Source organism: Poecilia reticulata, linkage group LG10, assembly GCF_000633615.1.
Source record: "Poecilia reticulata strain Guanapo linkage group LG10, Guppy_female_1.0+MT, whole genome shotgun sequence".
Taxonomy (NCBI): domain Eukaryota; kingdom Metazoa; phylum Chordata; class Actinopteri; order Cyprinodontiformes; family Poeciliidae; genus Poecilia; species Poecilia reticulata.
In genome coordinates, this window is record NC_024340.1 from 5,438,899 (window position 1) to 5,453,261 (window position 14,363).

The 14,363-nt window shown below is 41.6% G+C and overlaps 1 protein-coding gene across 3 annotated transcripts in view; it reads left to right on the top strand.

Annotated features, from left to right (window-relative positions):
• Positions 1–14,363, top strand: part of gpc3 (glypican 3) — a 125,484-nt gene that overhangs the window by 13,172 nt on the left and 97,949 nt on the right. For all 3 annotated transcript variants that reach the window (XM_008419714.2, XM_008419717.2, XM_008419715.2), the window contains exon 2: positions 753–914. In XM_008419714.2, coding sequence (XP_008417936.1) covers positions 753–914 — 162 coding nt within the window. The remainder of the gene's footprint in view (positions 1–752; positions 915–14,363) is intronic.

Consider the following 14,363-nt stretch of genomic DNA (forward strand, 5'->3'; position numbering starts at 1 on the left):
TCCAGTTGAAAGGAATGTTGAGGTCATAGAGCAACAGGAAAAAAGAAGAAATGATTTAGATCTGTCAGAATGCATTAAATCCTATTATCTGATCATTTCTGCCTGTTTGGTCATTATGTCAGTGCACAAACATGTTAGTTACTCTTCTGCGAAAGTGCTGATTATCTGGTTTGGTACAGCTACATCAGTCCAATGAAGAGTCCCTCTTACGTTTCACTAAGACGTCTGTTTCGTTCATAAAAGCTCCAGGAGTCTAATTACTTATCTGTGTGAATAGTTTCCACATTCAGATGGACCGATGTTCCCTAGTTTGGCTATTTTCTGTATCAAACATACTGAAGTCTTCTCTTCCCGACGCTTGTGCCTAAAATGACTTTTTTTTTTTTTTTTTTTGATCAAGTGTAGCCTTGAGTGGTGAAAAGGTTTTCAGTCGACCAAACCGAGCTGGAAAACATTTCCGTGTTGCATGACTGTGCATCAAAATGAGTCATTTTCAAACCACAATTTATTTTTTGATTTCAGCTGTGCCAGATAACACTGCCTGTACACAGAAATAATACACTAATTAAGGGTGCAGAATGTGCAGAAAATTACATTTTCTACATTTAGCTTGCAGAGGATGATGCCGAGTCTTTTTTGTTGTTGTGTGTTTGAGCTGTAAGAGGCTTGTGTCTTGGAATAAAAATTAAAACAAAGAGTGGCTCTGCAGCTCCTTCCCTCTGCTCATCCTGTCTCTGCTGGTTCTCTGCCAGGTGCAGATCTGCAGGTTTGCCAAACCAAAGGCCCGACCTGCTGTTCCAAGAAGATGGAGGAGAGGTATCAGGTGGCTGCACGCAGCAACATGGAGTCAGGGCTGCAGGTTGTCAGCGCTCATCTCAAACGCCTCATCATCCAGAACGCTGCTATCTTCCAAGGTAAGCAGAAGATGCCACTGCGGCCGTAACCTTATGAAACGGACGTYGCATGAGTTCAAACGTGTGCGGCGTTYGCCTTTCTCGCCGTGCTGCCTMTCTGGCGACGGGGACTTGCTTCTCTGGGGAGTCACATATTAAAGTAGAAGCACAATCAGAAGGAGGTTAGACATTCTGCGGCTGTTCGACTAAATGTTAGAATGGCAGACACATGTGGTTTGAGTGACTTTAGATGTAGTTCTGTCGGCCCCCCAGACGTGTTTCTCCTGAAAGTGACAGCCTCCTGGGACTTGGCACGCTGCAGTCGGAGAGGAGTGTTTTTCACACAAAGAGCGAGCGAGAGAGAGAGAGAGAGAGAGCACAGGAACTGTTGGATCAGAGCGGCCACCAGATACTGGTGTCTGTGGTTAAAGCTAACAGATGTATGCGAAATGACAACAGACTGATGTGAAAAATGTGCTACTTCAGAGATGCTGACGTTGGAGCTCTGCAGGTGAGAGCAGAAACGCTGAAGGCAAAGGAGGCAGTGTGACTGCTGTAAGAGGGAACAATGAGGAGACAGGAGGCTGGAAGCAGCACATTGTGACTGATATCTGGCTTAACAGTTAATGTATAAGTATACTCAAAATACGACTAAGTTTAAATATATACCTCTGTAAAAAAAGCGAAGAGCCCAGTGCACTGAAATCTCCAGGTTATTCCACCAAAAAATGTTGGTTTCTGAACTCTTCCTGAGTTAAAACATCAGTATTGTTGTTTCTAAATGAATATTAATTTGTTTTCTTTGCAGTATTTGGGGTCTGAAAGCACTGCATTTTTTTCATTATTTTGACCATTTCTCATTTTCTGCAAATGTATATAAACTTTTTGCTTGGAATTTCAGAGACATGTCAGCAGTTCATAGAATAAAAGAACAATGTTAATTTTACTCCAACATTTACCGTATTTTCCGCACTATAAGGCGCACCTAAAAACCTTCAATTTCCTCAAAAGCCGACAGTGCGCCTTATAATCCAGTGCGCCTTATATATGGACCAATATTGAGCCACAACAGATCTAGCAACTACAGTAAGCAGCCGCCGACTTCATTTTCGCCCGTAGAAGAAGCGCACAGTGCATGCTGGGATAGTTGTCAGAACGCTGGTTTGTTAATAAAGTTTGACTGACCTATCTACCTACCGAGAAGGGTGACCATCGTCTGGCCACGTCCCGGCCCATTCGCGGAAGGCTCTCCTCGCCGACCAGAGTCAGACTGTTTTGCTGACATTCCCTTTAGTGCAGCTCCATCTAGTGGATGCACAGCGTAACTCCAGCCTCTACTGTAGCGTCTATGCTATGCGTCTTATAATGCGGTGCGCCTTATATATGAAAAACGTTTTAAAATAGGCCATTCATTGAAGGTGCGCCTTTTAATCCAGTGCGCCTTATAGTGCGGAAAATATGGTACCTATAAATAGTAAAATCAGAGAAATTGTTAATTTTAAGTGGGCTCTTAATTTTTTTCAGAGCTGTACCATTCCAGAGTAACATTTTAGATCGGTTATCAGAACAATGAGTCCAATTCATAAAGGCAGATCTATTGAGGCTAAATCTATGTTTTGTGCTCTAAGCAATGTCAAGTTTTATTATTTATATTTAAAATTCCTAATTGCACTTCCTGACCTGATCCATTTGAGAGGTTAGATGCAGTTATTTTTTTACACATTTGAAGAAGGCAATCATTCTATTGTTTTTGTTAGTTTTGGTTTCTTCAGTATCCTCTTATTGCACCGACTGACTCTACTAATAAAATAATGTAATGTAATGACACACTGGCCTAGAAAGCAGATGTACAGTATTAGTCTTACTTTAGCCATGCCTGGTTATAATCTTAATGTTTAACATAATAACTTTAATTCTGTCCTACTTCAATTTCTTGAATGTCTGAATACGTCACATTATATTCTACGTGTATTTCACGGACTACAGACAAAGATGAACATCAATCAGAGATTATCTGGACGCATCAGATTGATGGAATATAATCCAGTACTGATAATGAACAGGAGCAACGCTGGTGAACTGATGACGTTGGGTTGGAAGTTCATAATGAAGCTAAAGCCTCTCTTCAAGGGCTGAAAATTTTCATTTATTTTCTGTTTAGTAAATCAGGATTTATTTTTTGGGCCCTAACCGAAACAAGAAAACAAGTTCAGATCAAATGCTCTTCTTTTACATTTGAATTTTAAATGCTTTAGTGTAAGTGAGAAATACAGTCTAGTTGATTGCTCATGGATTGTATCTCTTAAAATATTTTTGTTCTGTTGCTTTTGTGTTAGTCTCATATTTCTTTGGGTAATATCCTAAACAAAGCAACAACAAAAACAAACTGACAGGTTTTTAATATAACTGAAAACGTTTGAGGTTTTGATAATCTTACTTTTGTCTGTTTTTGTGTATTTACTGTTCAGATACTTGTTAGTAATATTTGCAGCGGACACTGACCCTTTCCTGCAGTCTTATTGCATGATTTTATCTTAAAATGACAAATGACAAAGATTCTCAGTGTTTGCTAACAGTTAGCTTTATGGGCTAGCTAACAACATGTTGCTTCATTTGCTTCTTGCAGCATAATTCATTCAGGTCCTCTTAACTCTGTTACTTTTCACCGTCATCTTCCCTGAAATAATGATTATCACATAAATTGTAAGCTTCAAACCTTAGTAGTCAGCATTCTGTATTATAAGATGTTGTTACAGTTTTTTAAGTTTGAAGTGGTTGCTTTCTAGTTCTCAAAATGCAGAAACGGTTTGGTGTGTTTTGACACGTGGTGTACCAATGAGACCTTAAAACCTCTTGGTAACATTGAGGTTTTGGGATTTTTGCTCCGGTTGTTGAAGGTAGCTAACACGTAGCCTTCTGGGACTAGCTCACATCATATTTTGTGGCTTGTTTTTTTTCCTTTGACTCCTCTTGTTTACATACTTTTAATTCGATTTCTCTGTGTTTACTCTATCATAAAAGTTATTATTACTCCCTAGTTTCAAACTTTGCCTCAGCTGTGTAGCTCCAGCGCCGTAAGATCTACACAGGGTTTCCCTGCCGTTATGCTAGCAACTGTTGTCATCAGATTTCACTTTTGCATTCGGTATTGAGCTTTTGATGCCACTTGACACAGACCCTTTTAATCAGCCAAAGCAGCGCTGTTTATTGTCTCGGGGATTTCCTCTTGAAGCGGGATATGCTTGCTCGCCGGGCCAATTCCTTCAACCGTGCCCACTTGTGGGCTGTGAAAAGCAGCACCATCCTGACACGCCAATTAAAACTTGAGGTTTAATGGGGACCGTGGGGTTTGCTCGACTTGGTTGTTACGCCCTAACTGTGTTACAGACTGCCGCTGTGGTTTGGCTTCTCTTTCCAAGAAGGGGCTCAATACTAATTGCTTTAGCATAGCGTTTGATAGAACTCCCCAAACAGCCTCTGGACTGAAATCCTTTTAACATCCTGGTCTTATCTGTTTCCCTCTGCCTCATTTTCATCCTCGCTTTTCTTCTCCGTCTCTCGTTCTGTGACCCTGTCCTGTCTCTCCCAATCTGCTCAACTTTTTCTTTTYCCCCCCTGCCTGTYTCTTCCTCCTGCGTTCGCGGTGCTGTTGGGAATTGAGTGCATGCCTTGTTTGCAATCATCTCTGCTGCTCTCCGTCTCTTTTCTTCATCGCTGACTTCTGCCGGAGATCAAAGGCCTTCCCCTCTGTACTCCTTTATCTCCCATCTCTGTATGCACTCACCATCTCCTCATCCCCCCGTCTCTCTCTCTCTCTCTCCCACCGACTCCACCTGCTCCTCTTTCCCAAGCGCTACAACACACCAGAGGTTTTCACCCTTTTGAAGTCAACTTCTCCAAACAGCTGCAAAGTAATGGGTGTCTTTAAAGCATTTAGATGACTGGCAGCCTTAATGTTAGGCTTCTTCGTGATCGATACCTAGAAATACAGTAGGTATTATGTTGGGAATTTCTAATGACGCGTGGCCCCTTRTGGACATCTTAAGTGCCATTTGACCATCTAATGAGCGCGAGCTGATCTCTCAGCATCAGCAATACGCGCAACGTAATGGATGTACTTCAGCATCCTTTCTGACATGACGGATGAAAAGATTTCATTTTAATTCACATAAGTGAGATCATCAAGCCGATTTCCCAAATGCATAATGCTTTTCCTGCATGCTGTTGGTTGATATTGGCTATTCAGGAGTTCATTTTGTCCATTTTGCATCGACAAACTTCCACRATCCATTAACTTTCAGTTGCACATCAGACTAAATTTTCGTATTTTTTTTCTCAATTGTCGATTAAACTGAGATCACATGGACCTTAATACTAGTCTGGAATAGCAACAGTGTCTATTAAATTACTGCAGGATATAACTATAACTTAAAAGTCTGTCTGTCATGCAACTACAGATTATTAGTGTGGTGAAAATACACTTTAAATAAACTGGTTGGGAAACAGAATGGGTCATTTCAAATTTACAATAACTATCATTGGTTGTAATTTTATTTTTTATTTATTTTTGCTGTTTTTCTTTGTTTATTCCATGAAAGGTACAAAAAATATTTATGAATTTAAAAATATGATCAAAAGCAGTCATTGCACTGCTAGAAATACTAAGTGAGTCATTCTGTTTTTGCTTTTTTTAAGGGAAGTATTCATGTTTTTAAGGCTCTCACTGCAGAGAAGTGCATTCATGTCTATACAATCTATTTCTGCAGGATGTTTGAATGTTTTTATTGTTACTTTTAGCATCGCCACAATAAATACAGGTAAAACACCTGCAGAGTTTTGACACAGTTGAATTGATTTGAGGAGACGTTGAGCAAACTCTGGTCACTTAAGAATGGAAAATGTTCTGCAGCAGTGACTCTCAGGTAGGCATTTAAACTACGCCTCAGTTTTACTAGAGGTCCTAAAGTATCTCTCACACAATTAGACCGCTAACGGTCTCGGAGAGAGATTTAAAACCACTCACAATTTTATCAGACCAAAAACATCACATGAATACGTGAGCATGCAATTCCCACAAAATCCAGTGCATCATATCGTACATGTGCATTACATTGCTAGACATCTTTTGTTTGTAGAAGCAGAAGAAGAAGAAATGCTCCAAAGTGGAGCGAAGTGGTTTTAATAAGCTTGAAAAAAAATGCTAAGAGAGTCCGTGCAGCACTTGATGGGGTCCCACACTGTTTCTCTGTATGGAAAGTAAACAATCGTCTCAGTCTGAACTTTTCTAATGTTGGTATAAAATTCCCACCAGGTAATTCACACATACAAAGAAACACAAGCAAATTAGTCCACAAGCAAAGTTATGGGTTAAACACTGAATAAATCTTGTTTGGGATTTAGCGCTAATGAACACAAACAGCCAGAAAGAAAAGTTGTTCAAGCTCAGATTTTTTTCATAACAATGTTTTACAACCAGTGTTATTTAGTGTTGGTCAATCTAGTCCACAACATGTGTAAGAGCTGGTGACGAAAGGATTACAGACCAGCTGCTGCGTCTTGTTGTTTTTCTCCCACAGATTCAAGCTGAGATTTTTCAGCTTTAATGGTACATTTTGGGTTTTTTTTGTCTGCTGCAAATTTATATTTGGTGTAATTGCGGGACTGTATTAACATCACAGCTGAAAAACGACGTTCACACCTCAGAGTACGTCTGTTTCAGTTCCTTGTTTTCAAATAAATGAAAACATTTATTTGAAAATAAATGTTTTTCAAATAATCACGGACTATAGTCCGTGATCATGATCAATGCTGCGATAAAAAAAAAAAATCACTTATCAAATATTAGCACAAATATTGTAAAAATCCCCTACAAATATTTCTAAATTAGCACCACAAAATCTGAATTTGATTGCAAATAAACCAGAAAAACAATCGGAATCCAGGATGGACTGAAAAAGTGCTTGATATTATTTTCATTTTAAGAAACAGTTATTGAATGCTGGAACCAACATTTATTTATTGATGGGTTTTTTTTTATAACAGTTTAATGGTTTCTATAAACAGATCCTGGCACAACCGGCCCTTTAAGAGCATTCAGATTTTTGTCCCAGAGTGAAAATGAGCTTGACGGCCCTGATCTGCACCTTGTTTAGTTTGGAAACATTGAGTCTATGTCTGCTAGCATCTTACAAACCTCATGAGGAAAAAATAATGTCAGATCAATAAAGATTTTATGTCAGCTGTGAGATACTAATGTCACAAAATAACTTTTGAGTCCTAACTTGTATACAAAAATGGCCACAGGTTGGACTCACCCCCTCACAAGACAACACAAAGCATTCTTTTGAGTCGGTAATGAGGAGACTACGTCGCCACAAATGGACTGAAGGCTTCGTGTCGGTATCGATGCCTGCTCTGAAGTCACACCGGACAGCAGAGCTTAAAGGCTGAGGCGCCTTATTTCTCCAGAGGAAGGAAGTGATGAGGCTCCATCCCTCTCATTGTGCTCCAGGCAGCTTGTTCACTAAAGGCTTTTACTTCTCTGGGTTGGATTTCGACCCACATTTTGGTCGTAAACGGTACCGATTAAATATTAAAATGTGTTATTTGTTTAACACAGCAAATAACACATTTAATTTTATTTGATTGACAGTTATTGGAAAGGTCCGATTTACTGATTTATTCATCAATCAGCCTTCCACACCTGTGTAACCCTTCATTAAAAATCTTCTGCAGGTCTTTTCTGTAAGACATGAAACCACATACTGTATGTGTAGGTAACAGACATCCATCCATCCATCCATCCATTTTCTTGCACCCTTTTTCCCTCAGTGGGGTCAGGAGGGGTGCTGGTGCCCATCTCCAGCCAACGTTTCAGGCGAGAGGCRGGGTACACCCTGGACAGGTCGCCAGTCTGTCGCAGGGCAACACAGAGACACACAGGACACACAGCCATGCACACACACACTCACACCTAGGGGCAATTTGGAGAGGCCAATTAACCTGACAGTCATGTTTTTGGACTGTGGGAGGAAACCGGAGTACCCGGGGAAAACCCACGCATGCACAGGGAGAACATGCAAACTCCATGCAGAAAGACCCCAGGCCGGGAATCGAACCCAGAACCTTCTTGCTGCAAGGCAACAGCTCTACCAACTGCGCCACTGTGCAGCCAGGTAACAGACAATCTCTGCTAATTGTTGTCAAAGCACATGCAAAAGTACGGAAGTTCAGAGTGGCTGTACTCGTGTTTTTCTTCTCTTGATATCACAAGATATTTATGTGGTTATCACAAAATAATGATGGCCGTTTTTTTTCGAGGCAATGAGATTATTTATTCCACCTTCAGAAGAAGACATTATTTTCTTGAGGTAACAAGATGGCTATATTGCTTTTTCCCAATGATTTTCTTGAGATAAAGATTTATGGTTACCCATTCATGCCACGACTTACTCTTCTAAGTCCCGTCCTGCTGTTGTGGCCTGCATTTGAAGGACGGAGTCAGGTTTAACACACACCAACCAGCTCGTTATCTGGAGAAAACCATTAGGGAAAAGTACATGCATCATGCATAAATGATCTCGGCTTCCGTACCAAACATCTCCACAACTGGCATGAATTGATATGTCAACCGATAAACCGGCTAAATGAGCATTTTCCTTGATAAATCCATCCTTGCCCCTCTTCTAACTAAAGAAACTCTCCATTGATGCAGAGTTAACAAAGTCACAGACTGATATTTGCTAACTTGATGTCTCTCACGTGCCATGTTACCCCACATCCTGCGCTGTCTTCATCCCCGGTGTAACCACTCAACGAAGCAGAAGTTCAACCAAAACTGTCTTCTGGCTACGGATGATTGGCAGCTCTAATTGTTGTTCTCCCAGCAATGGCGTCCTTCAGGATTCTTCTTCGGCGCGACCCGGAGACACTAGATTAAAAATCCAATTGTTCTTCTTTGTTAATAAGACATCTATTTGTTTAGCCTTTAAAAAAAAAAGATTCTCAGGAGTTACTTTAGCGCGAGGGGCTGACTGGCAGTGCAGGCGGGGTTGTTGCGGGCGTCTTATGTAAACTGACACATCAGAAAACGAGCTCTCGGCTGAGGGGAGTGCGACCACACAACTGTCTGTTCGGTTTCATCACAGCTCAGCACTCCTGAGATGCATGCCATCGGCTGAAGGGAGGCGAGCGCACGTCCAAAGAGCAGCCCTGATTAATAAACATGAGAGGACAGGATTGGCCCGATTGGGAGGTTGGGGGAGTTGGGGAAGGGAAGGGAAGGAAAGGGTTGTGCGATCTGTTTATAAATGTGTGTGAAGATATCAGAGAGTCTGTGTGATATCTGCTATAAAAAAGTGGGCCAGCCAGCCAGCCTGGTGATCCTGGAATGAGTCGATGTGTAGAAAGAGGGGGCTGGCACAGTGGGGTGTTCGAAAACAGGTCTGAATTGGACTACTTTCAGGCAGCATGAGGGCGATCCGACGGAGTCTGAGCTGAGACGTTCTCCGACCCAGAGGCACCGGCACTATGTAAGCGATCTGGAGTTTGGAAGCGGCTCACATCATCATTTAAAAAGTTCGCCCCTCAGATGTGTGTATAAATCTGGTTTTGTGTCCTTGAGTCGCTCGTACCTCGTTCCTAGCGAGCCAACAAATTAGCATCTCATTAGCAGTCTCAGAAAAAGAAAAAAAAAAGAAGTTCCATCGACTTCTGCTTCTTCCGCTCGCTGGGTTTTAATTACTCTGAGTGTATCAGGAATTAGAATGACAGAACCTCCTCTAAGCCCCCCCAGTGGCCCGGGAGAAGACGGTCGTTGACCTTGTGAGAGGTTGGCCTCCGTTTGTCTCCGATAATGCTGAGTGGACGTTTGCCGTGGCAGTGGCCCAAATGAAACGTGACAGGAGACGGATGACGCAAATCCTGGCAGGCCCGAAGCCCGACTGCTGTTAGCCAATAATCAGACCGGGACCCCGGTGGCCCCTGACGGCCACTCCCCCCCCTCACCGCCTCCCTGCTCGTTAGCCGTCCGCTCAATCCTTAAGTGCTGCAGGCGTCTGGCCCGAGCAGGCCCTCTCCTCTCTGCTCTCCGCATCATCTGCCCACCAATAACCATCCCCTGCTCTGCTCTCTCCACGGAGTCGTTTTGTCTTCTGGAGAAGTTTCCCTGAGTTAATCCAATAACGTCGAGGGCTGGAGGGATGTACGCCTGCTGTGAGATGTCTGAAGTTGTTTACTTTCTGCCCCGGGGCTAATCTAATAACTCGGGGAGAGGCAGTTTTGCCGATGTCCAATGGGCTCCTTTGAGCGTCATTTACCAGACGCGATGGGGTTCGCCAGCCATTACCACATCTTCTCCGATCCGCTCGTAATTTGGTTTTAACCTAATTGCTGCGTTTTATCATTATGCGTAACTTATTAGTTTTACCCGTAATGGGATTTTCGAGACTTTTTGAGCCCTCTGCTGTGCCGGCAAACTGTTGTTCAGATTGATACTTAATAAAGCGGCATAACTCTGACTTCTGAGGTTTCACTCGGAGCCACAAAAGGAAGAATGTTGTTGCTTCTGAGTGAGTCTGGCGGAACATTTTTAGCGCGTTTTGAGCCCGAGGAAGGAAAAAAAAAAAAAATTCAGGTACGCGTAATCCATCGGTGCCGCTTCTTATCTTTTACTCTCATTATCCAGTTTGCTGTTTGGGGAAATAGACTCATATCACCAGAGGCAAATACAAAGTAGATGTTGATGGGTGCAGTTTACCACCAAATTAAGATCTAAAATGTGTTTCCGCTGCAGCATGTCGTGTTTTCCCCCCTCATGTGTCAGAGAGTAGCCTGCTGCTTCTTTTCTCTGCTAGATTCACCTAAAGTAGACAATGAGGAGGTGTCGAAAGAGATTTAGGAAAAAAAATATAATAAAATAGACTAAAATAGATGCGTTTCACTCGGTGGAAACAACCTTAAGGGAGCTTGTTTTACTTCCAAAAGAGTCAATTAAATACTCAGAGCTGTTAATTTCTGGAGATATTTAGTGTCTGATCTGATCTGGAGTCTGTTGTTTTTAAATTTGAGTCGCAATGATTGTAATGTGGCAAATTCCCAATAGTCAGGATCTGGAGGCCTTTGAATTGGCAATACCAATTTTTCTTTAATAACTATAATATTGTAAGATATGACAATACTAAATAAAAAAAAAGTTATTTTAGTATCTGCCGTGAGCTATTAGTTATAGATATGATCAGGGCTTCTCTAAGCCAAACTTCACTGCTTAGGGAGAAGTTGCTGTAAAAGTAGCTTTACTGATATCTTACAGTAAAATGTTTAGCCAACTTTTTAAGCTGCTTCTGTCAACTTTTATTAGCGATTAGCACTTTTAGTGGGATAAGCATTACAACAACAGCGCTGCATTCACTTGAGAATGTAGATTCTTACCTTAACTTTGCAAAGGTTGAGGTAAAGTTTCCAAAGGTGGACAAAGTTTCCAAAACAATAGATGGTGGTTGAAAGCTGAAAAATCTAAAACAAATCTGCTGAACTACATTCAGCCTTCCTGTTATCCACCGACCGTCTTGCTTTCTCTCACCGTCTTGCAGCCAAAATGAACCGCACACATCTCGACATGTTGTAGAAACTATAGCTTCCTTTGAGACATCTTCTCACAGGTTTTGTGTTTTCTCCGATGTCGTCCCCACACCTCGCCGATAGCGTAAAGGCTTCTTCACTCGGTAACAGAGTCAGCACCGAAGAGTGACATGGTTCGCTGGGATCAGAGTTTTGAGTTTTCATCCGGTCAGGGTCGATCAAGATGAAAATAACACACCTGGTTTAACACACCTGCATCAAATGATGGCTCGTCAGAAGGTTTAAGGAAAACATTGACTTGCTGAGGAGGTTGTTACCACCACCAGGGAGAGAACTAAAACATGCAGGATGCCGGCCCTCGAGGACCGACTTTGGGCACCCCTGCCCTTCAGTAATAACTAGATTTAAATAGAGAAAACGGGCACATCCGTCTACCTAATGCAGTAGTTCACATTACACCATTTTTTGCCCCCATTCAAGTGCGGATTCTCCTCCGCGCTTTCTGAAGGGAAATTACGAGGGGAATCCCAAACAAGGGGAGGAGTTGGAGCCAAATTGCTACCGCAGTTGATAAACCCGGTAACTTTTCCGCTGTTCTTCGTTAACGTGACATAAACAGGTTCTAATGATTTTCATTCAGTCAGGACTTTACGCTGACTCTAGCCACATGCGTCACAGGTAGATTCTAGTAAAGCATTGATTAATGCCGGATTTTAAAATTAGTTAACTGGACTTGTAGCCATTATTTTGTGCCCATGTGGCTGGACACCACACTGCACGACAAACCCGATCGAACCGTTATACCTAGGATTTCTGTCGGCTAATGGGTCTCTCAGGTTTAGAAAATGGGCCGACAACTCGTGTAATGTGCGCTGGACATTAGACTAAGGAAATGAGGAAGGGAGGGTCAGTGGAAAGCACCGGAGTTGAGCCTTTTTCATTCAGTGTCATCAACAGACAGAAAAAAGGCCGGGATAGACGATAAAGACGATAATTTAAATGAGGTCAATGGGTTTAATTTATTGTCCGATTAATTGATTTATTGTTTATCGCAACAGGCCTACTTTAAGGTTTCAGACATTTTCTGGGTGCGTCTTTTAATGTTTTTTTTCTTTACCCATGAAAATCTAACTGTGCCTACCAAAATAAGGGCGAGAAAAAGGACGTTTAAGATATTTAATCAAAAAGAAATCCTCTGGAAACTATCGTGTTGTTCCAGCGTGTCGTTCCTGCAGGTGGTCAGTGACTCCAGCGCAGCGAGCTTCCCGTTTGTCCCGACGGTAAATGACAGTCACACCGCAGCTGTAATGTCACCTGTCAGGTCAGGGGTCGGGTTACTGCGGCATCATGAGTCAAAACTCGATCCACAAAAAGCCCAACTTCCCAAACGCGGCAAACTGGCCACCGCTTTGGATCTTATCTTAATGGTTCCGACTTCAGAGTGCTTCCACTCATTACATCTCAGAGGGATTTGTGGTCGTGATTATGCATTCAGGATCGGGCTCTGTTTCTTTTATTCTTTTGCTTATTAGAAAGAAGAATACAATCTCCTTCTCTGAAAGTGCAACAATGCAATATTACAGATACTTTAGTACACTAAAGTATCTGTGATATATATATATTTTATTCAAAAAACTCTCAGTCTTTCATTGGGCATGTTTTGCACATCTTTCGAGGTTAAATAAGGAGAATGTCTTCACTTTAATGAAGATAAATCTATAAGCTGGACTGTTTTATCCTTCTGCCTTTACGCTTGATTGGCTAACGTGCTTTTTCACATTAAAGAAACCAAATTCTTTAAAGACTGTCTGCAGGTCGTCTTCATTACATATTCACCTAAAATTATTACATTTGGTTCTTAGAAAGAGGGCACTTAGAAAGGCAATTTTCCACATCTCGTACTTGTTGAAATACTGGATTATGGAATCTCAAAGTAAACCAGTCATGTGTTCTGCTCCTGTGCAAAATCTGTGTTGAGGTCACCTCTATAAATCAGGAGGCTACCTCAGACTAAGTCTGCTTAGTCTGAGCAGACTAAAATGAATATTTCCTGTTAATAGAAATTAATAGGAAACAACTGAGGTAGAAAAAAGATAAACAGCACCGTTCAGTCATTCAGCCTAAATGATTTAAAATCTAAGCTAGCAATATAGCTAGCTTATTCATAAAACTAGTCAATTTAATCACTGGCTTGTTGACCTTAGGGAATGTAGAAACTACCTGAAACAGCCGGAGTAGAAAAATAACTAAACAAAACCTTCTGCTTCCAGCTATTCAGGTAAGAAAGATGAACAGAAATTAAGTTCATATTTATTTAGCCCAAATTGTGTAATGTGTAAACAAGCTGTATAGCTAGCTAGCTTACACATTAACATTTAAGCTAGCAATATTGCAAGCTAGCTTTGTCATTAAGCTAGCTATTTTTCTAGCTTGTGTGTTTCTAAAGAATATTCCAAAATAAAACTTACTGCATTAATTTTGTTAAAGCGTTTTATAAGTTATTTTTCTTTTTGTTGAATGTGTTTACGTTATAATGTTTTTTCAAAGAGGAGGTATTTATCTCTGGTGGAGTCACTTGTGCCCTAGTTGTGTACCTGGAACGTCCTTGTGATTGTCGCAGGTGGGCAGCCAGGGGAGCTGGAACAAGTGGGCAATATTGACCTGGACGATCGTACAGACACAAACAACCCTGCACGCGCACACACATTCTCATATAGGGTCAATTTAGAACCACCTGCAAACCCGACATGCTACTACTGCACTGTGGGAGGAAACAGGTACCTGAAAAAAGTAAAATCAACCCGAGTACTAAGAGAATATGAAAACTACTCACTTACACACACAGTGACCTTGCTGCTAGGCAATGGTGCTTAGCTGGTGTTTGCTTCGTCT